Genomic DNA, 20877 nt, shown 5'->3' with positions numbered 1-20877 from the left:
GAAGAGCTTGGAGCCCCCCAAAACACAGCCCTTCTGAGTGTGTGCTATCTTCCTCTGAAAAGCACACGAGTGATTTATTGTGAGAAGAAAACATGAGAATCCAGCCTCCAACCATAATGTTCCAGTCAGCACCGGCGGGCCAGGAGGGTGGGCAGCCCCAGAGGCCGCCGCCCTGCACTGGGACCTGGAGCTGATGGTGCCGGGACCTGCAGGCAGCCCACGCGGCGGCAGGCCCATAATCGCAGAACACAAACATACGCGAGCTCCCGAGGCGGTTAGACGTACAGCATGGTAAGCAATGACTCAGTCGTGGGCCTGCATAATAATATGGACAGTGTCCCTGTCCTGCACAAACCCCCAGACGTGTCTGTACGCTATGGCAAGACAGAGTCAGATGCTTGCGAAGTTCAGGAGTGAGTCTTCTGACCACGGCCCCCTGTGCAGGTGGGCTGGATGGACCCCCTGGTGTGCCCTCGGCCCTCCACCGCGCCAGGCTTGCGCATCCTACAGGAGGGGGGTTGGTCTTCACGCATTAATTCTGACAGTGGGCTGCGCACTTCATGCCTAAGATTGCCTGTCAAAGACCTGCTTCCTCTCCCATTTGTCCTTGGGAGGAGCGCCCGTCACAGGCGGTCCCTCCGAGGCTCCCATGGCTGCGTGAGGCCCCTTGCTTGTCACTTGTGGGAATGCGACCCGGACCTTCACACCGTGTCTGGTTTCGTGGTGTGGCCCATCTGAGATGGCGACTGGCTGGGGGCTTAGTTCCCGTTAGAGGCCGGCCCCTTATGGGCCCTCAGGACGCCTGGCCTGTGTTGTAACAAGGATGCCCTGCAGGAGGGGCCAGAGGGTCCGTGGAGGCTCTGGACATCCTGCCTTGGCTGGGTGGCCCTGGAGCGGTGCTTTTGCAGGGGCGCCCCTCCCACTGCAAGCGCTTTCTGACAGTGAGCTGGCTCATCTCCATTCCCATCACAGTGGCCAGGAGACAGCCAATCGTGGGGTAATTATGAATGTGTATGGCCGAGACAGCAATAATAAAGAAAATTTGGAAAGAAGCAGGGGCCCTGGGGTGAGAAAACACAGCTGGCCTCACACCCTCGGCCCTCTTTCCTCTGTTGGGTACAGAGCCCAGCAGCAGCTGGGACTTAACTGTGAGGCTTTTACGTGGCCCATGAACACGGGCGTCTTCAGCCCCAGGCGTCCTGGGGGGCTGGAGACAGGGAGAAGATGGTTGGGGGATCAAGTGGGCAGGCCCCGGTGGGCCCGGCAAATGCTTACACACATCCCCAAGGATCCGGGCCCTGGGTACCTGGCCCCGGGGTGTATCGACTGCCCACGGCTCAGTGCAGTATTGTCTGGACTGCACTCCCTTCCCCATCCCCCCACTTCTGCCTGTAACCGGCTTGCTCAGCTAGGCTCGGGGAGTGCTTAGGTCAGGTGGGCAGTTTGGGGACCCTTGGTTTTGGAGGGGCGCCCGGTCCTGCCATGTGCGGCTTTCCCAGGCCTGTCACTTGCTCAGGTTGGAGAGAAATTTCCTGCAGACTCCATTGTTCCCCAGGAGGGAGCATCTCACCCATGCGGCCTCCAGGGCGCAAGGTGAGCGGCAGCTTCTCCCAGAGGCCCTGCTTCATCTCATGGTCCAATAGGACTCACTGAAGCGATTCAGCTTTGTAGGTGAAGTATGACCCTCACCAGATATAATTCTGGGCTCCTTGTGAAGTGGGACACCGCCCTGGGAATCAGAACGTCGTTGCTGGCAGGAGATTTGTCAGGAATTAGCCCAGCTTTTCACCCATGAGTGTGTCAGACCTGGACTTCCCTACCCACAGAGTTCATGGTTCATCACAGCAGAGATGGGACTAATGGGGCTGGCGGTCACTCAGCAGGGCTGATGGTCACTCGGCTGGGCTGGCGGTCACTCAGCTGGGCTGGCGGTCACTCGGCGGGGCTGGTGGTCACTTGGCCGGGCTGGCCATCACTCGGCAGGGCTGGTGGTCACTTGGCCGGGCTGGCCATCACTCGGCGGGGCTGGTGGTCTCTCAGCCTCTGTCAGCTCAGGTGGACTTGTCTCTGGCAGAGGAACTTTGTGGGTGCCCCAATGTGTTTAAACTATTGACTGATTTGGGGCACCTTCGGCGACAGGCTACGCTGGGCCGGCACAGGGGGCAGCGTCCTCCTCCTCCTGGGCAGTTCTGACTCCTTCACTCACAGACACCTACTGGGGTCCCAGCCAGGCATATGGTAGACCAGGGGCAGCTGGCTTCTCTGGAAAGGGCCAGAGAACCAGCCGCTGCCCAGCCCAGCCGTTGCAGCTCAAAAGCAGCCACAGGTATGTGGATCGATGAGCGTGGCCGTGTGCTGATGACACTTTATTTGTGAAATCAGGTAGTGGGCCAGCTCTTGCCCACGTCTGTAGCTGGACAGCCCCTATAGGAGACACACAGGATTTTAAATGAGCTTTAACAACTTTGGATCTGACGATGAATGTGTCGGGTGTCTTAGTGTTATTTGTGTGGACCGGTCAAGGGGGTCCGTGAAATGGTCTGCCTGTAACCCCGATGCCCGTCTGGGGGCAAGAACTCTGGGCTCTGTGGGAGGTGAGGGTTCTCCCCAGGAACTCAGCCTATGTCTCATCGTAGACTAAACAAAGTTTGCGCGACTTACTGGAACTAAGAGGTCACAGTTTTGTTCAATTCAAACTAAAAGGAATTACTGTATCCTGATTAAATAGTAAAGATTAGACAGCATGTGAAACTGTGTTAGAAGGATTCAGAGAGGTCCCGGTCTTATGCCAGGTATTTGTTACTGATTTAACATGACGTGGGGGCTGGGGGGCCCACAGCTGTGTCTGTGCCCCCAGGTCTGCACACTGGGCCCTGCCCTCGGTATGCTGCTCTCGTTGGGGGAGGCTTTGCAGGTGACTTGGGCTAGCTGAGGTCATGAGGGTGGGACCCCATGTGGGGATCGTGGCCTTGTCAGCGGACAGAACCCTGCCATGAGCAGGGAGAGGCCTCACTAGGATCCGACCCTGCGGGCTCCCCGAGGCAGCCCAGCCAGACCAGCACAGTGTGGATGGCAAAGCCTGGCAGCCGTGGGCTGGCTGGCGGCAGACCAGGAGGACATCGTGCCAAGTCTGGAAGGCCACTCCCATGGGGTTACTGGCAGGAAGAAAGGGGATGACCCTTCATAATGCACAGCTTGCCGCGGCACGTTGGTGTGGCCGTGCTTGTAGAGCCCGCATGAGTGTGGCCACCATTGGCAGGCTTCCTGGGAGCAGGCGGCGGATGCAGGGGAGCGAGACCCAGAAGGGGAGGAGTGGAGCAGGCGCCTGACCCATGTGCCCTGTCATTGCCGGGCCTGCCAAGGGCGAGGGGCCCAAGCAGGCAGCCCCCAGCCTCCCAGCCTCCTGTCTCCACCCAGCCCTTCCCACCTCCCACCACACTCCATGTAGGTCCCCTGTTCCGCCGTCTCCCTCCTGGCTGTGCCGTCCAGAGCAGGCCTGGCATGGGGCTCTGGGCACCAGGAGCTGCTGTCTGAGCAAACCAGCGCCCAGCCACCCTCAACTCCCACTGGGGTCACTGTGCTGTTTACACTCTCAGGTCAGAGCACCCCTGCTCTGAGAGAGGACGGACACCCTAATAAAACAATACAGGCCTGGGGCCCGACATCCCCTAGAGACGGCACAGCTACAGCACAGAAATCACAGCACTTGGTAATCGCCAGCCTGTCACCTGCCTCCCTCACTGGCCCCCGAGGGCAGGGACTGTGTCCTTCCTGGGTGCCTTCAGAGCTGGGCCCTATGTCTGCTCCAGGAGTGCTGGGGACAGACCCATGCATGGATGACTGGCTAGGGCCGTGGGTGGGAGGGCAGGGGTAGAGAGATGAGGGAGGGGGGGAGGCGCAGATGAATGGCAGGCGGTTCACTGCATGGCTGGTGAGCAGACAAATGATTGGCTGTGTGAATTGGACTAGCCTGAAATCCTTTTTGCTCTCTTCCTAGCAGAAAAAAAAATGTTTTGTTTTTAGGGAAAGAGGCAGGAGCTGAGGGGTCTCCTTTCTGAGAGTCGTGTGGTGCACCTCAAAAGACCAAGAGACCCCCAGCTGTGCCATGCTGACAGGTGGGAGGCCGTGTCCCCCGACACAGGGCCACTGCTCCCAGGAGCCTCGGCATCGGGCTTCGCACCCCCGTCTGGCAGAGCCTAGTCGGCCTTGGCATGTTCTGGGCTCAGGGCCACCGGCAGGCCCAGCTGGAGCCGCCTGTGACCACGCCTGGTGGGTGAAAGCCGTCCATCCACTCCTGCTTTGCCCCTAGGAGCCGAGGCCCCTTGCCGCAGGGCAGTGCCAGCTCTACTCCAGTGCGGAAGGGAACTCCCCCGACGTGTACCAGGCAGAGGTAGGCAGGTGCCCCGCTTGATGTGCTTGGTTTCACATGCTGACTGCGGGTCCTCCCAGTGCGCCTCCTGCCAGAACCTGGGTGCAGGGGCTCCCTGCCCTCCGGCGTGTGTTCACCGTGGCCTGTGAGGCAGCTGGGGCCCGCTCTGGGCTCTGACATTGTGCTGTCGCATGGATCTGCAATCAGCCGCCGACTGCCTTCTGTGACACACAGTGGTCCTGGGAGTCACGGCCCGCCCTGTGGTTGAGACCCCGTGTGGCTCGTGGACCGCTGTGTGCACCGCAGGAGGAACAGGGCATTCTCTTTGCAGCGGCCTCCCCGCCCCCTCCCAGGGAGACAGCATGTTTCTCGCCCAAAGGCTGGCTCTGGCCTCTTGGCGCTAGCCGCCGGAGGGAGCCGGGCCCCAGCCGCTCAGCGTGTGTTGCTGGCTCCCTGCCCTCCCGGTGTGCTGCCCACCGCATGTCCTCTCCTTGCTCCCTGACAGCCCAAGGCTGATGTCCCCTCTGCTCCTGGGATCATGGAGAAGCAAGGAGCCCCTCCCGAACCCCACTTGTCAGGCCTTCTGAGGACAGGCCCACGTGCCCATGGGGCAGCCCGGGAGCTGGCGCAAATCCCAATGTTGGGTCTCATCTCAGGCATAGCTTCAGGGAGGAGAGATTGAAAAGCTCCCCCAGGATGCTGGGGCCACAGCTGCCCAGACAGCTCCACACCAGGCACCAGCAGCTTTCTCTATAAAGGGTCAGTAATCACTATGATTTACAGGCGAGATGGTCTCTGCCCCAGCTTCTCAACTCCCCAGTGCGACAGCAGGCACAGCTGTGGGCGAGCAGAGCTTGGCCATACAGGCCTCCACCTCCAGTCGGGCAGCGCTGGGCTCCGGGCTCACTCTGCTCCTGGCTGACCACTGTCCCCTGCTATTGCTCCCTGTGAGGGACGTCTCCCCCCAAGGGTCACCCAGTGACCTCCGGCTCCCTGGCCTGTGGCTCTGACCTTCCCAGGAGCCGTGGGCTTCCCGGCCCCTTCCTCACCTGCCCTGACCCCTAAAGCTGCCCCGTGCCTGCCCATGGTCCTCTGCCCAGCCCACCAGTTCTCACTACTGCACCTCCTTCCCCAGCCCCACCAGTCAGTCACACGGGCCATCTTCCACTGGCCGCCCCCCGGACCCTGCTGCCTAGACTGCCTGCCCTACCAGGTTAATCTAGTCCACCGCTCCAGCGTTCCTGAGCACCCACTCTGATGGGAGGTGCCAGCAGTCAGCCACAGATCACGACCTGTCCCCACCCGGAGGGTCCTGCCACAGGCATGGTGCCTGGAACCCGTTCCCGCTCCTCGTCCAGCAGGTGCTGCTGCCTGGACCCCCGCGTGGCCAAGCCTGGGTGTCTAACTCCTCCTGCCCCCCTCCAGCGCTGCTGCACCTGAGACGTGGGCTGGGGGTGGAGCCGCCTGACCACCAGGCCCCAGGAGGCCTCTGCCCCGTGGGCGAGGACATGCTGGCGCCTGAGCGGCATCTCTGCCCGCAGGTCTCCTGTCCCTCCCTGGACGGCAGGTGCCAGCTGAAGGTGAAGAGCAACACCTGTTACTGCTGTGACCTCTACCGCTGCGGGAGGTGAGTGGGGGGCGGGAGGGCATGTGCCTGGCATTTGCGCCGTCTCAGGGTTCCATGGGGAGCAGGCGGCGGCCCCACCTCACAGATGGGGACACTGAGGCTTGGCTTGTGGTGGGGTGGGCGTCCCAGGGCCCTGTGCCCAGGTCTCTAGTCTGTGCCTCCAGACGGGGAGCCTCATAGGTTCCTCCACTTCCTTGTCCCCTCAGCTGTGACTGGCTGTGGGGCTGCAGCTGGTGTCCCACCTCTGGGGCATTTGGGTCCAGCTCTGCCCCTTGTCTGCCCTGCAGGCAGCCTCTGCAGAGTGTGGGTACCAGGGACTGCCTCCTCTCCCCCAGTGCTGGCCGAGGGCCCTGCTCTCTCATGTTGAGGGTGGGGCCCCCGGCTGGGCTCCCAGAGGTGAATGTCACACTGTGCGGGCTCCCATGACTGGGTCCCCTGGAGTTTTTTAACGCTGAGACATGTCCACACAGCCTCCTGCTGTGCGTCCACCCAGGTTGCTCTGGGAAGCCGGGACTCTGTTGGGGGCAGCGGCCAGCCCGTGCCCGCCCTGTCTTAGGGACCTCAGAGGGGATGTCAGTGTATCAGCCTGCCAGGTCCTCACCTGTTAGGATGGACTTCCGACCTCCGCGCTCCTCACACACAGAGCCAGAACCTCCCCTGCCTCCACACTGTGCGTGAATGGCTCCGATGCCTTCAGGAAGACCAGCAGGGGGGTTAGTGCTTGCCCCCGGGGGGCCCTCCACTGGACTGCTGAAAACTCCAGGGGTTCAAGCGGTAACCCATCCCCAAGAGGCGGGTCCATCCTATTTCCAAGATAATGGGAGGAGCAGCTCTGTGGGGGCCGCCACTGGCAGCCTGCAGGCGGACGTGGGGCTGTGCCGGGCGCTGTGAGCGGCCCGCTGCGCAGTGACTTGGTTGGCGTTCCACTGACCTGCCTGGGCCTGGTCTTGGGGGAGGTGTTGGGGGTCCTCCCTCTCAGAGGCTTGGGCTCCTGCCCCAGAAGGACACCCAGACTCCCTGGGGACGGCCTCCCGCTGTGGCCTCAGGGCACAGGGAGTAGAGGCCTGCAGCCCTCTCAGCCGGCTCTGTGCGTGTGGGAAGTCACCCCCTCGCAGGCCTGGGGTCACTCTGTCCCTCCCCCGTGCAGTCCCGAGCGCCCTCACACCTACTACGAGTTTGTGGGCGTGAGCAGCTGCCAGGATGCACTCCACCTGTACCGGCTGCTCTGGGCCTCGACAATGCTGAACGTGCTGGGCGTGCTCCTGGGCATCGTCACGGCGGCCGTCCTGGGGGCCTTCAAGGACGCGGTGAGTGTGCCCGCTGGCACGATGGTGCTCTCTGAGGCAGGCCCTGTGGGCGCCTTGCCCACAGATTCCCTGTAATTCCCCGGCACAAATGGGGGCACTGAGGCTTGGGAGACCCTCCATCAGTGCTTGCTGGCAGGTTCTGGAGGCAGGGCCAGCCCAGCGTGCTCACCCTCGTCGTCCGAGGCGTGCGCCTCGTGATCCCGCTTAGGAAGCAGCTGAGCTCGAGAGACCAGGACTGGGCACCCTGGTGGGGGTGCCACCATTTCTCCCCCAGCAGCACGTGGGCTTGCTGGGGCCTCCGACTTGGCAGATCTGGGCAGGCTCAGGTCTGCATTTTCCCCGACTCGGGGGTGATGGGTGTGAGCCTCAACGGCCAGGGCCTCCAGGAAGGGCTGGCCAGCAGGGTCCCGGCTGTACCAGCCGTTCTGTCATCTCCTCCAGACTGCACATCAAAGTTCTTTTTACAGAAAATGGCTTGCATTTGGGGCCACCAACCAGTCCCCTTGCCCCGCCGTCTCCCAGGACCTGTTTGTTCCAGCCTAGATATCCTGTGTGGCACCCTCCCAAGTCACCCTCGGCCCCAGAGGCGTGACATGGAGGTGCAGCCCATCCAGCTGAGGAGAGCTGCAGCTCACAGGAGCCACCCACCCGATGCCCACTCCTGACCAAAGGCCATGTAAACACGTGCAGACACCCCACAAGCCAGACCCAAACCAGGTGGAGGTAAACCTCTTCCGGCCCCAAGGCCTCCCTCATGTGAGGGCTCCCCACCGCAGTCACCGCATGAGGTCACGAAGCAGGTGCCAGAGGCACTTCTGTGCCCTGGAGGCTGAGCACAAGGCAGATCTGGGCCTGCAATAGGGTCTCCTGAGGCTGGGCAGTTTCAGCCACGTGGTAACACCTGTAGGCATGTCGTTTAAGCCCAGTCTGGGCGAGAAGGGTCTGCGCGGAGCCGTAGGCGCACTAAGGAGGGCAGGCAGCAAGTCCCGCCTGCCCAGCTGCGATCTCTGGCTGGGCCCAGGGGGAAGGAGTGGACAGTGTGGGGATGGGCCCACCAGTGTCCCCACTGAGTGCCCATTTCTCCAAGGGAAGCCACCCGCACCAAAATGGGTATCTCCCTCATGGGGAGCCCTGTGCACCCCCATCTCCCCAAACCCCAGAATGGCACGAATGCCGAGAGACACAGGGCAGCCCCTTCGGGCCTGACACCCTCAGTGGGCCTCGAGCCCCACCACGCCTGCTCTGTCCCCGGCTGTGCCGCTGCCTCAGCCAGGAGGCTGCCCCAAACCACCACACCCTGGGCACGCAGCTCTGGCCAGCAGGGTGGCCCTGGCTCAGCAGGAGGTGCTCAGCGCTGCTCATGAATATGGCGTCAAGGCGCCGGTTCTGTTCCCTCTGCTTCCGGTTTCCCAGCGGGGCCCACCCCCATTCCTCGGGGTTCCCTGGCTCCTGCTGCCTCAGTGAAGTCTGGGGTGCAGCTGTTTGAGCTCCCACTGGGACAGTGGCAGCTCTGGGCCCTCTGACCAAGAAACAGCAAGTGAGAAACAACAATAAGGTGCAGAGTGCAGCTCCTGTCTGAGAGCCATGCGATTGGGCTCTCAGAACTGCTCCCCAGCAGAATTCAGAGGGGACCCCACCTGAGGGCTGGAGCAGGGGTGCTGGGGTGCGCACCGACACGCCTCCCTTCTCTGGGGCAGGTCGCTCTGTCCCCGCTGGCCTACGGCCTGTCTGCACCACCTCACATCCTCTACAACCCAGCCCAGCAGATCCTGGCCTACGCAGGCTTCTGCCAGACGACGGGGACCCTCCCGGCTGGCTCACCCTGCCCGCTGCCCCTGCAGGTAGGCTGAGTGTCGCCTGGCAGAGGCGGGGTGCTCACATTGTTGGGGTGGACCTCGGGAACAGCGTCGATTGGACAGGCATGGAGGGAGTTTGGGCTGAGGGAAGGGGACCCCTCTCCTGATGTAGGTGACAGGGCAGCACAGCCAGCAGGGACTGGCAAGGGGGTTGAGGACAATCTTGGGGGAGATGGGCAGGTGACTCCAGCTTTGCGCGGATGGCCCATGGCCCCTTGGCATTTACCCTTTGCTCTCTGGGTGACCCAGCCTTCAGTGACCTTCAGGCCTTGAGCTTTTCTGACCCATGATGGGTTCCTCAGAAGCTCGTTGTACTGCAGCCCCCTGGGCACAATTTCTGGGGACAGGCCACCTGCTGCCTGGGCCCCATGGACAGTGAAGCTCGGTGCAGCCACATGGACATGCCAACACCCACCCATGCTTTACACACAAAGTGGCAGCTTCACATGATTCAAGCCGGTAGAACCTGCTGGCCTCAGGGCTGCTATGGGGAGGGGGCTCTTGGTGGGTGGAACCTGGCCTCAGGGCAGTGCTGGCTTTGGGCTCCACTCCGCGGGGTCCACTCTTCCTTCCATGTGCTGGCGCCTCCTCCGTGGTGCACACAGACCTGGCCCTCATGGACCCCAGACCCGGCCCTGAACCATGCTGAGGGGGGTGCTGCATGGCTGAGGGCACTGCTGGCTCCTGCTGGGGGACAAGTGGCACAGCTCCTCAGCCAGCTGCAAGCATGCCCCGTGACGACTGAAAACGCCCCCAGACGTGGCGTGTGTCCCTGGGTGCGAAGGTGAAAGCCACTGTGCAGGCAGCCCATCTCAGGGTCTGCTCCAGGGCGGCTGGTGGGCTTCGGTGCCTATGGTTCTGACAGCAGCACCTCCAAGCCCTGGGAAGCTTAACGATCCTCAGACGTGAGAAGCTCTGTGTTCTGCACTGGGCTCGTGGGCTGCGGCCTCGGTCCCTGGTGGATTTGTGAGGTCATATCCTCGTGCCGCCAAAGGGGACCCACACTGAAGAGTGACATTGACAGGAAGCAAGACGTTCTTTTGATGACAGCCATTTGGGAGGAGGATGCAAGCCTGCCCGGGACAGAGCTGGGTGTCCAAGCCTGTGACTGCCCAGCCAGCCAGGGTCCCGGGGCCTTGGGGGAGGCCCTCACGAGGCTCCCTCATCTCTGCAAAGCTCGCTTTGTGACTTAGAACTCCCTCATGCCAGCCCTGCTCACAGGCCAGGGGCACCACCCTGCATCAGCCAGGTCTGTAGAGCCCCCCATCGGATGGTGCGTGTGGCTGGAAGCAGTGGGGGGGCTCTCTGGAGCCCAAGACATGGGATGTGGCGTGCCGAGGAGGCTGTGGCTGCAGCCCTACAGGGACCCCCTGCTGGGCGTGGTTTTGTCGTGACCGGGTCCTGCCTGGCTCTGTCTCCCTAAGCATCCTTCCTGTCTCTTCATGCCTTGGTTTCCCCACTCACCTTGCAAATGGAGCTGGTGGCTGTCCTCTCTGGGTGCTGGGCCTCCAAATTTCTGACGGAGCCCTGCTGCAGCCCCCGCGACCATCCCTGAGTGCCACCTCTGGTCTCTGCGGGGCAGCAGTCAGTGGGACACCCCCAGCTGGGGAGGGCTGGCCAGTTGCCACTCACCAAGCTCTGAGTGGGCACAGCCAGGCCGTGCGGGCCCCTGGAGGTGTCTCCTGAGTCCAGGGGCCGGGGCCCCCGTGAGCAACATGCCCATCAGGTGGGGCCTGCCTTGGAATTGGTCTCCCCACTGTTGGGACATGGGAGGAATTATCCTGAGTCAGGAAGCGAGGTGACACCAGCCCCTGGGGCAGTCACTCCCGAGTGCGGGGGCCTCCCAGGTGTCCCCAGGCAAGGCCTTCCCAGATGCCCAGGCAGCCCCGCTCGGCAGCCGTCATCCTCTCTCCCCGGGCGTCACCGTGGGTCCCCACCACGGGGGACCATGTCACCTTAGCTGGACTGTGCCCTGGGGCTCTGCTCTGCCCTCCTCATCTTCTCAGATTTCCAGAACATGAGACCCAGAACATGAGACCCACAGCTCTAGGAGTGCTAGGCCACAGCTGGTGCTGGGCCCACGGCCGGTGCTGGGCCCACGGCTGGTGCTGGGCCCAGGGACAGTGCTGGGCCTGTGGCTGGTGGCCACCTCTGGTCACAAACACTGGTCCAGAGAGAGGCAGTGTGCAGAGAAGCACACACGGAGAGCAGGCAGACGGGCCCCATCCAGAGGCCCCACAGCTGTGCCCACACATGGGACCTCGGGGAGGGGGCAGTGTGTCCGTGCTGTGCCTGGGGGGCAGGAGGCAGTCACGTAGAGCCCATCTGTCTGGTGCATCTGCCTCTGGGCCGTTCATCACCAGCCTCCTGTGTGCCTGGCTGTGAGGGGGCACCCAGAGGACACGCTCAAGCCCCAGCTATGCTTTATCCCCAGCTCTCACTTAGAGGTGGGTGCAGATGGCTCCTGACCTTGGGGCACTGGGCTTGCGTCCTGTGTGTGTAGTTACATGTGGGGCGCTTGGGACCAGGGGTGTCTCCTCAGTGGGCTGCAGGCTCTAGGTGGACATACGTGAATGGAATGGCTTCATCCAGAGCCGCACCTGCCTGCACCCATCTTCTGCGGCCTCTGGCTCTTCCCAAACAGCAGGTGCTCCTGCTACCCTCCTGGGGATGCCCGGGCCCCCCGATGGCCTCATTGGCTTTTATGGCCAGGATCTGGAGGAGCATGACTATGTGCATGTCGGCGGTCAGGCTCCGAGGAGATGGCAGATCACCGGCGTTCCCTGTGCTTCCTTAGAAAGACCCGGAACTGATGACTCTTCAGCCAGCGGAAGGGGGCTGGTGCTTCCAGCGTCTGCTGGTCATCAGCGGTGACAGAGGCTCCCAGATCCAGTGGCCTGGCCCGTCCCTGTGAGGCCGTCTGGGGCGGTTCACTCCGCGGTCCCTGCTGGTGTTCTGTGATCTGGGCGGTTCACTCCGAGTCTCTCAGCTGCTCGTTTGCCCTGAAGAACTGAGTGGACGTGTGCAGCTAGAGCTCCCAGCAGACGGCGGGAATGTTCTGTCGGGGTCTGCTCGGTCCCCTGTGGTCGGAAAGGGAAAATGCAGGCAGGCAGGGGCCTAGGCCGTGGGATCCTGGTGTGGACCCTGAGCAGCTACACCTGAGACGCGTGGGGACACTCTCAGAGCCCTGAGCCCCCCAGAGGGCACAGCTGTGTGGAGAGCCGGGCCGGCCAGGCCGGCCTCTGGGGCCCTGGGCACCTGGCGCACAGAGCCCTGGGTGGTCAGAGCCCCTGCCCACTTTCATAGGAGGGACAGTTTGCCCTATCTATTTAAATATTGGTCTTAAGTAGGCATTTTTAACCCTTGGAACTTAATTAAAAAGAAAGAAAAAAATGTAAAACTTTGTTGGCAGGTGGAAAAAACCTGGAAATTCTGTGGATTTACAATCTGTGCTGTGTTCTCAGGGGCCCTTTTACTTCGCCTCGTGTATCAGGTTCTTCGGAGAAGTAGGACCACAGGAACTGCGCACACACACGATGGCACAGATGTGAAGACAGAGCCCAGGGTCTGCAGGGCAGGCTGCAGGCTGCAGCCCACAGGCACTTGGGGCAGAAGTCCCTCCTCCCTTTTTCTCTTAAGATCTCCCACTGATTGGATGAGGCCCACCCATGTCTGGGAGGCAGCGGCTTGACTCAAAGTCTGATGTGCATGCTAATCATGTCCACGAAATGCCCTGTCCAGACTGAGATTTGAGCAAACTCTTTGGCACTAAGGCCTGGCCAGGTGGACACATAAAATTAACCATCACCCTATGTTGAAAATGTTGATGCTCTTGTTTTTTCCCTTAAAATGTGAAGTATTGGGTGAACCCAGGGTCCCCCAAATGAGCTGGCAGCCTGCCGGACGTGTGCGTGTCCTGGTGTCAGTATGGTTAAAGGCCAGTGACTCGTGCACAGCAGGCGCCTGAGCCGGGAAGCCTGAGGAATCCCGCAGGTGGACATTTGGCACCCCTGCCTGGACGTCTCGTCCCCGCAGGCAGCAGAGTTTGTGCCAAGGGGACCCCTGGGCTGAACCAGACACCCCTCCTTGGGGGTGCACTCTGGTCAGGGAACGGCTCCTGCTAGATGTGCTTAGTTAGGCAGGTGACCCTGGACCTGGAGGGACCTGAGCCCCTGTGGGCTCCATGAAGCGTGCCGGTGAGGCTTGGTGTGTCCTCACAGCCCCCATACGGCGTGGGTGCACCTCTGTGCTGACTGTTCTGTTTAATTGCAGCCCTCCAGCAGCTCCCCCACCTCGCCTGCCACTGACCCCTGCATCCGAGGACGCGTGGCTCCGGCCCAGCCCAGCTGCCACGGCGGGCTTCCTCTCAGTGCCCTGCCTCCCCATGCTCCAGTCCATTTCCTCCCGGGGGAAAAGCCGCCCCCCTATGCACCGTGACAGGGGGCGACTGAAAAAGAGTTGTTTTTGTTTAAAAAACAAAGCAGCCTCTGCAAACCCTGCTTGTGTGGCCAACCTCCTAGAGACATCAATAGAATCAATAGAACGTTCCAGAAGTCCACGCCTTCCTTTCCTCCCAGGCACATCCTCTGCAAGGAGAGGCCAGGACCAGTGGAGGGGACAGAGCCCCAGGTGACTGAGGCCTGGGTGGCACCTCCACTCAGCTGCCTTGCCCAGCGTGCGACCCAGACACCACAGAGCCGAACGTCCCACCTCCTACTCAGCTGTTACTGGTTTGCAAAGGGAGCGCCGCCCGGTGCATCCCCGGCGCAGACACGTTTTGAGGAACGCTGCACGTCTATGCACTCGTATGCGTGTGTCCCTAGGAAGGCGCGGGGTCCCTGTCCTCGGCGCTGTGCCCTCTTGGCTTTCATTTGCTCGCATGAAAAGATGGCTCGGCTCAAATACAAAATGCTGCTTCTAGGGCTTGTGCGTCGGCCGCCGTCTGTGTGCTGTTTGTCCCGATTGTGCCGCCACACCTGAAGAGAGGTTTGTTGCCGAGGCCGCGTGTCTCCTACTTAAAGAGTCTGGGCTTTGCCCGGCCATCTGTCATGGAGATGCTAGAGAGAATGCCTGGTCCACCCTGCAGGGCCCCGTACGGACCCCCCACCTGCCTAGCAGGTGCCTCTGAGATGCAGTCCCCGTTCTGAGCCGAGGCTGGGGTGCAGCTCTGCTTCTCACAGACCGACAGCTACCGAGGCCACCAGGGCCGCCCCCTGCACACACCTGGTGCTCAGACCGAGAAGTGTGCGCAGACTGAGGTGACGGGATCCTGGTTGAGTGACAGCCTGAGCCCCTCCATTACAGGCCTGGAGGGGGCAAGGGAGGAGGAGAAAAGGGGAAACAGCAAAGAGAGGGGCTTGAGGGGGCCGAGGTCTTCTGCCCCTCGCTGGCTGCAAGCCCAGTTCTGTCTGACAGATCAAATGCTCCCAGCGCAGTGCAGAAACACCCAGTATTGTTTTCTGAGTCATAGGAAGTTCTCTTCAAAGAAGGCAAACATACATGTTCCTACAAGGAATGTAGAGAATCCACAGTGAGTCAGGCCCCAGGGGCCTGGTGAGCTGGTCTGCGAAAGGCTCTTGGTTACTGACCAGGAGTGGAAGGCCTGTGGCTGGTCTGCTGGGCCATGTTCACGTGGTTGAACTTAGGCTCAGGAGCCTGAGGGTTTCCAGGAACACCAGTCTGGGGGTGCTGGAGCCCCCGTGGGGCCCTTCACCAGCCACTGCGGGGGCAGAGGGCCTGCCGGTCCTAAGTGGAAGCGCTGTGTGGAGAAGAGGGGGCTCCTTCTGCTGGTTGAGACGGGGAGCCAGAAACACAGTACAAAGCAGCTTCATGCTGGGTCCTAGCGAGCGCCCACCGTCCCCATGGGGACCGACCACACCTCGGTCGCTGCTGTGCCCAGAAGCTGAGCTGCAGATCTGGCCACAAGCCTGTGCCCCTGGGAGTCCCCCGGGCGCTGCAGAACACGAGACCACTCGGCACGGCCCAGGGCCAGGGCCAAGCAGGAGTCAGTGTTTCCCCAAACCCTTCTCACCAGCATCGCCCAGACCCGCTGAAGTCTGCCTGGTCTATTGTCCAGCCCAGAGCCAGGGCCTGATAAAAATGTTTTGAGCCAACAATTTTGTTCTTGTCCACAAAAATGTCTTTATCTCTTGTCCTGGCCAAAGAATGTGAGCAATGCAACTCTCGACCCGGTGGTGGCTCCCGGAACCCCAGCCTCCGGGACAACCACTCCCCCACTGACTGTGCCCACCCTGTACCCAGCCTCCAGGACAGCCGCCAACCCCCCACCCACTGACTGTGCCCACCCTGGCTGGCAGTGTAGTCTGGGTGCCTTTCTGTGGGGTGACCCATCTCTGCCAAAGCCTGGCCTTCATGATAATAGACCCTGGCCAGAGGCTGCCTGACTCTATGTCCCCAGGGCCGGGTCCTGCACCCAGGTGCCACCCCGGGTGTCCCTTGGTGGAGTGTCCCCAGCCTGCCCCTCTGCTGACTTCACCCCACCTCACTGTCCAGCACAGACTGTGCTAGTCGGCCCTTGAGACCAGCTGGAGGTGGGGCTGCAGATGTGTCAGAGGCTGCAAAGGATCTGGTTCCCTTTGGGTGGGATGGAAAGGTTCTAGAACTTGACAGTGGGGATGTGTGCACAGCCTTGGGAACGTACCAACCCCCTGAGCTGTGTGCCACTAACAGGGAACATTCTGGCACGTGAGCTGTGTCTCAAGGACAGGGGCACAGGCGCTCAGGAAGCAGGTGCTCGCAGGGGCCCAGCCACACTCACAACCACTGCAGCGTCCTTGCCGAGCACACAGCCTCTGTCTGCGGCTCACGCTGCCTGCGGTGGGGACCAAAGGAGCAGAGACTCTGTCCACATTCTAAGGGCCACACTCCGCAGAGCTGTTGTCTGGCCCCGGGCGGCGCCCTTGAGACTCCGGCGCCTTCCTAGGTGGCAACCGCTGCATATGCAGAGATTTCTAAAGCTTTTGGCTACAAAATTTAACACACACACACAAAGAAGGCTTAAAATGGATTTGTGATGTGGTGACTTGCAGAGCAGGTGCGGGGCTGTGAGGCAGGCGCCCACCTGCTCTTGTGTCTCCTGGCACATGGCCCTGCCCGTCCTCCGCCTGTGGAATGGAGTGGCTCTGTCCTGGCTTCTCCGGCTGAGCATTCTGCTAAAAGACACGTGCGTGTGGCCTGTGGCCTGTCTGCCCACACATGCGGTTCCCCCTCATGATCGCATCACCGCACAGTCACCCCCTTGGGGTTTCTTGGGGTTCCAAGGCTCTGAGTGGCCTCGTATGGAAGCAGGAACACAGGGACGTGAGCTCGTCTGGGGAGCACGCCCAGGCAGAAAGGCCGCCTTCCGCAGACACGCACCATCACTGCTCCTGGACAGCGCACGCACCCTGTCCCTGTGGCTGACCGCAGACTGTCGCGTCTGTGGAGTCTGGCCCTCCTGCGGCTGACTTGCCCAGACCTGGCACGGCTGGATCTGAGGGTCCTCCATGTGTGTGGCACCTCCTCGTGTCTGTGTTTCACGCTGTTTATGGTTGCACCTCCTCGCTGACGGGGTGCAGTGCCGCCTGCGGGCCAGCCGGCCACCGGTCCTTCCCTGCTGCCGGGCACTCACACTTCCTCAGCAACCTGCAGGGGCCGCATCTGCCCTGGCCGTGAGCCGCTGCTGTTCCTGTGTTTCACCCATCCTGGCTTGTCTTTTCACTCTCTGTGGCACCTTGATGAACAGAAGAAGTTCTTGATTTTATTTATTTATTCTTAAAAAATGCTTTAACTTTTAGATCAGTTTTAGGTTCACAGCAAAACTGAAGGGACAGTAGAGATTTCCCACTACCCTGTCCCCACACTCAGTGTGCCCACCGGATGGTGCGTTTGCCACGACTGACAAGCCCCCATTGACGCCCACTGGACGTCAGGTTCCCCTTGGTGCCCTACCTGGACAAATACACACCGATGCCTATGCGCCAGTGTCGTGTCACACAGAGTGGTTTCACTGCCCTCAAATGTTGAGCTTGTGCTCCCCTCCCGCAGTCCCTGGCACCTGCTGATCTTTCACTGACCCTATGGCTCTGCCTTTTTCAGGTCATATAGTGGGAATCACGAGAGTGTGCAGCCTCCTCATACTGGCTTCTTTCACTTCGTGATGTGCAGTAAGGTTCCTCCAGGTCTCCTCACGGCTGAGACCTCCTTTCTTTTCAGCCCTGAATAACATTCCCTCATCACATGAACCAGTTTATCTGTCACCTCCTGAAGGACGTCTTAGCTGCTCCCGTGTTGGTAATTGTGAACACAGCTGCTATAAACATTTCTGTGTGGACATAAGTTTTCAACTCCTTTGGGTGAATGCCAAGGGGCATGACTGCAGGCTAGAATGGTGTTTGGGTTTGTAAGAAACCACGAAAGCATCTTCCAGAGTGGCTGCACTGTGCTGTGCTCCCAGCAGCAAGTGAGACTCCCGCTGCTCCGTGTCCTCGCCGGCGCCCAGTGCGGTCAGTGTTCCGGGTTTTGGCTGTTCTCAAAGGTGTGTAGGGCATGTCATTATAATTTGCATTTCCCTGGTGACACATGACGTGGACCATCTTTGCACATGTGTATTTGCAATCTGAGTATCTTTGGGGAGGTATCTATGAGGGTCTCTGCCCATTTTTAATGGGGTGGTTTGTTTGCTTACTGTTGAGTTTCGAGAGTCCACGTGTTCTAGATAGCAGCCCTTTATCACGTGTCTCTTTTGCAGAAGGTTTAACTTTGATGAACCTCATCGGTGTTTTCTGCTGTGGGTGGTGCCCTGGTGCTGTGCCTGAAGCATCACTGCCACCCAGGGTCAGCTAGTTTTTCTCCTATGTTGTCTCCTAGGACTTCTTTAGTTTTGCGTTTCACGTGTCGGTGCCTGACCCGCTCTGACTTAACGTCTGTGAGGCTGTGAGGTCTGTGTCCAGGCTCACGTGCAGGGGGAGGCCCACCGGTCCAGCGCCATTTGTTGAGACTCTTTGCTCCTCTTAAAGGTCAGCGACCATGTTGTCTGGGCCTGTGTCTGGGCTCTGTTCTGTTCAACGGATCTATTTGTCTGTTCTTTTGGCAACACTGGGCTGTCTTGATTAATGTGGTTTTATGTAGTAAGTCTTAAGTCAGGTAATATTAGTCCTCCAACTTTGTTTTTCTTTAGGCTATTTTAATGTAGCCCAATTTTACAATATTTCTCTTTATCATTACAGCAATTTGTGCTTTACTTAAGAAATACTTCTCTACCCCAGGGTCATGGAAATATTCTTCTGTCAATAGGGTCAGCAAAGTTTTTCTGTAAAAGGACAGTAAATATTTTAGATTTTGAGAGCTACGAGGTATGTACTGATGACTCAAGTCTGCCACTGTGGTACGAGAGAAGGGGTAGACCAAGGTAAGATAATGGGCAACTGTGCACCAATAAAGCCTATTAATAAAAACAGGGGACCTCACTGGGGCCACAGACTAGTTTGACATTATCTTCTAAGTGCCTTATAGATCACTTTTATATTTAAATATACTCTACCTGGCATTAACTTCTTGTGTTACGTGAAGCAGGAGTCAAATTTTCTTTAACTTCAATGCCATGGTTTCCAAAGGGGTGATTTTGCACCCAGGGGACATGTGGCAGAGACTGCAGACATTTTTTATTTTCCTAAGTGTGTGCGTGTGCACTACTGGCATCTGGGCTAAAGATGGCAGGGATGCTCCCAAGTCCCCTAAAGGCACGGAGCCTTCCGTGCAAGGAAGTATTCAGTCAGCAGTGCCCTAAACACAAACGCAAGGGGCAGCAAGCACACTCCCCAGTGTGGTGCTTTCTTTTAGAAAAGCAAGACTCTGAAATCAATTCAGGCCAGAAGTGTGTCAACAGCATAATCCAAGAAATCCACGCCTCACTCAACTTCCCCAGTGCACACTCGGGACCTCCCACCCCCCTCAGTGCACACTCAGGACCACCCACACCCCCAGTGCACACTCGGGACCTCCCACCGCTCCAGTGCACACGCAGGACCCCCCCCAGTGCACACTCGGGACCTCCCAAGACCCCCAAACCTCCACTGCACACTCAGAACCACCCACCTCCCCAGTACACACTCGGGACCACCCACACCCCCAGTGCACACGCAGGACCCCCCCCCAGTGCACACTCGGGACCTCCCATACCCCTCATTGCACACTTGGAACCAAGAACCCAACCCCCTAGTGCACACTCAGGACCACCCACACCCCCAGTACACACTCAGGACCTCCCACACCCCCATTGCACACTCGGGAACACCCACACCCCCAGTGCACACTCGAGACCACCCATACCCCCAGTGCACACTCGGGACCACCCCTCAGTGCACACTTGGGACCTCCCATTCCCCTCACTGCACACTCGGAACCAAGACCCCCATCCCACCCAGTGCACACTCAGGACCACCCACACCCCCAGTGCACACTCGGGACCTCCCACCGCTCCAGTGCACACTCGGGACCACCCCCCAGTGCACACTCAGGACCACCCACACCCCCAGTACACACTCGGGACCACCCAAACCCCCAGTGCACACTCAGGACATCCCACACCCCCAGTGCACACTCGGGACATCCCACACCCCCAGTGCACACTCGGGACCTCCCACCTCCCCAGTGCACACTCGGGACCACCCACACCCCCAGTGCACACTCGGGACCTCCCACCCACCCCCAGTGCACACTCGGGACCTCTCACACCCCCAGTGCACACTCGGGACCTCCCACCTCCCCAGTGCACACTCGGGACCGCCAACCCCAGTGCACACTCAGAGTGTCCAGGACGCTGCATCTGGCTCAGCCTCTGCAGCCCGGCTGCCTGGATGGGACGGCTGGGCCTGTGTTGCTGTGTTTGGCTCAGCACTGGCTCCGAGCTTTCCTTGGCAGGAGTTAGAATATGCCTGGCACCCAGCAGGCGTCTCAGGAAGCCACAGGAGGGAGCCGTGTGCTGACCCTCCTTGGACAGATGAGCCCACGGTGGTCAGAAGGCCCGAGAGGCCGGCCGTTGTCGTGGGTGTCCTCAGGGGTCCCGGAGCTCAGCGCGTGCTCTCTGCCCTGGGCCATCCCGGCCTTCCAAGAGAACCAGGGCTGGCCGGGCCGGCATTCCACGGAACATTCCAGAGCCGCCTCCATGGTGAACGAAAACCAGAGAGCCCCCAGGGAGCACGGCCAAGACAGCGCTGAGCAAGGGGCCAGGCCCCAGGGCAGCAGCGGGGCTCCCGGGGCCGCACACAGCCTGGTGCGGGCAGCACGGGGGCTCCTGGGGCCGTGTGTCTCAGGGCTGCGCTCAGTCGGCTGTGGGGCCATCGGCACCAGGGCTAAACCCGATTACGAGCAGGGGGCGCCCTTGCCTGATCCTGTGGGCTGTCACAAGTTCCCAGGCACTGGGCTCGCGCACCCCAGGTGGGTCACCTGAGGCCGTGTCCGACAGCCCCAAGTCCAGCCTGACCAGCTCAGCCCAAGCAGGACGCTGCCTGTCCTGGAGTCACACGCGGGCGTGGGGAGAGGGCACAGGAGGTCCGTGCTTCCCACCGAGCCCTGGCCACCGACGGAGTTTCCCGAGGACACGGTCAGCCGGGCGACCCAGGCGCCATCTGGCACATGCTCTGTGCTCGTGGCTTCCCCTCCCTCCCCGTTTCTCACGTGCTGCTGTGGAAAATTACCTGGAGAACCTCTTAGACTAGT

General features: G+C 60.5%; 1 protein-coding gene across 6 annotated transcripts in view; it reads left to right on the top strand.

Moving 5' to 3' along the window:
* TMEM255B (transmembrane protein 255B) overlaps positions 1–13614 on the top strand; it is a 28090-nt gene extending 14476 nt beyond the window's left edge. For 2 of the 6 annotated variants that reach the window (XM_037024973.2, XM_037024971.2), the window contains 6 exons: positions 4310–4390; positions 5911–5996; positions 6640–6709; positions 7144–7303; positions 9001–9144; positions 12624–13570. In XM_037024973.2, the coding sequence (XP_036880868.2) occupies positions 4310–4390; positions 5911–5996; positions 6640–6709; positions 7144–7303; positions 9001–9144; positions 12624–12850 (768 nt within the window). In that variant the 3' untranslated portion in view covers positions 12851–13570. Of the gene's footprint in view, positions 1–4309; positions 4391–5910; positions 5997–6639; positions 6710–7143; positions 7304–9000; positions 9145–12623 lie in introns of all 6 variants that reach the window. The other 4 variants (XM_037024975.2, XM_037024974.2, XM_037024972.2 and 1 more) reach the window with 4 other exon arrangements.
* The last annotated feature ends 7263 nt before the right edge of the window (positions 13615–20877 follow it).

The sequence above is a fragment of the Manis javanica genome, chromosome 9 (assembly GCF_040802235.1).
Source record: "Manis javanica isolate MJ-LG chromosome 9, MJ_LKY, whole genome shotgun sequence".
Taxonomy (NCBI): Eukaryota; Metazoa; Chordata; class Mammalia; order Pholidota; family Manidae; genus Manis; species Manis javanica.
This window is presented reverse-complemented; position numbering and strand designations above follow the sequence as displayed.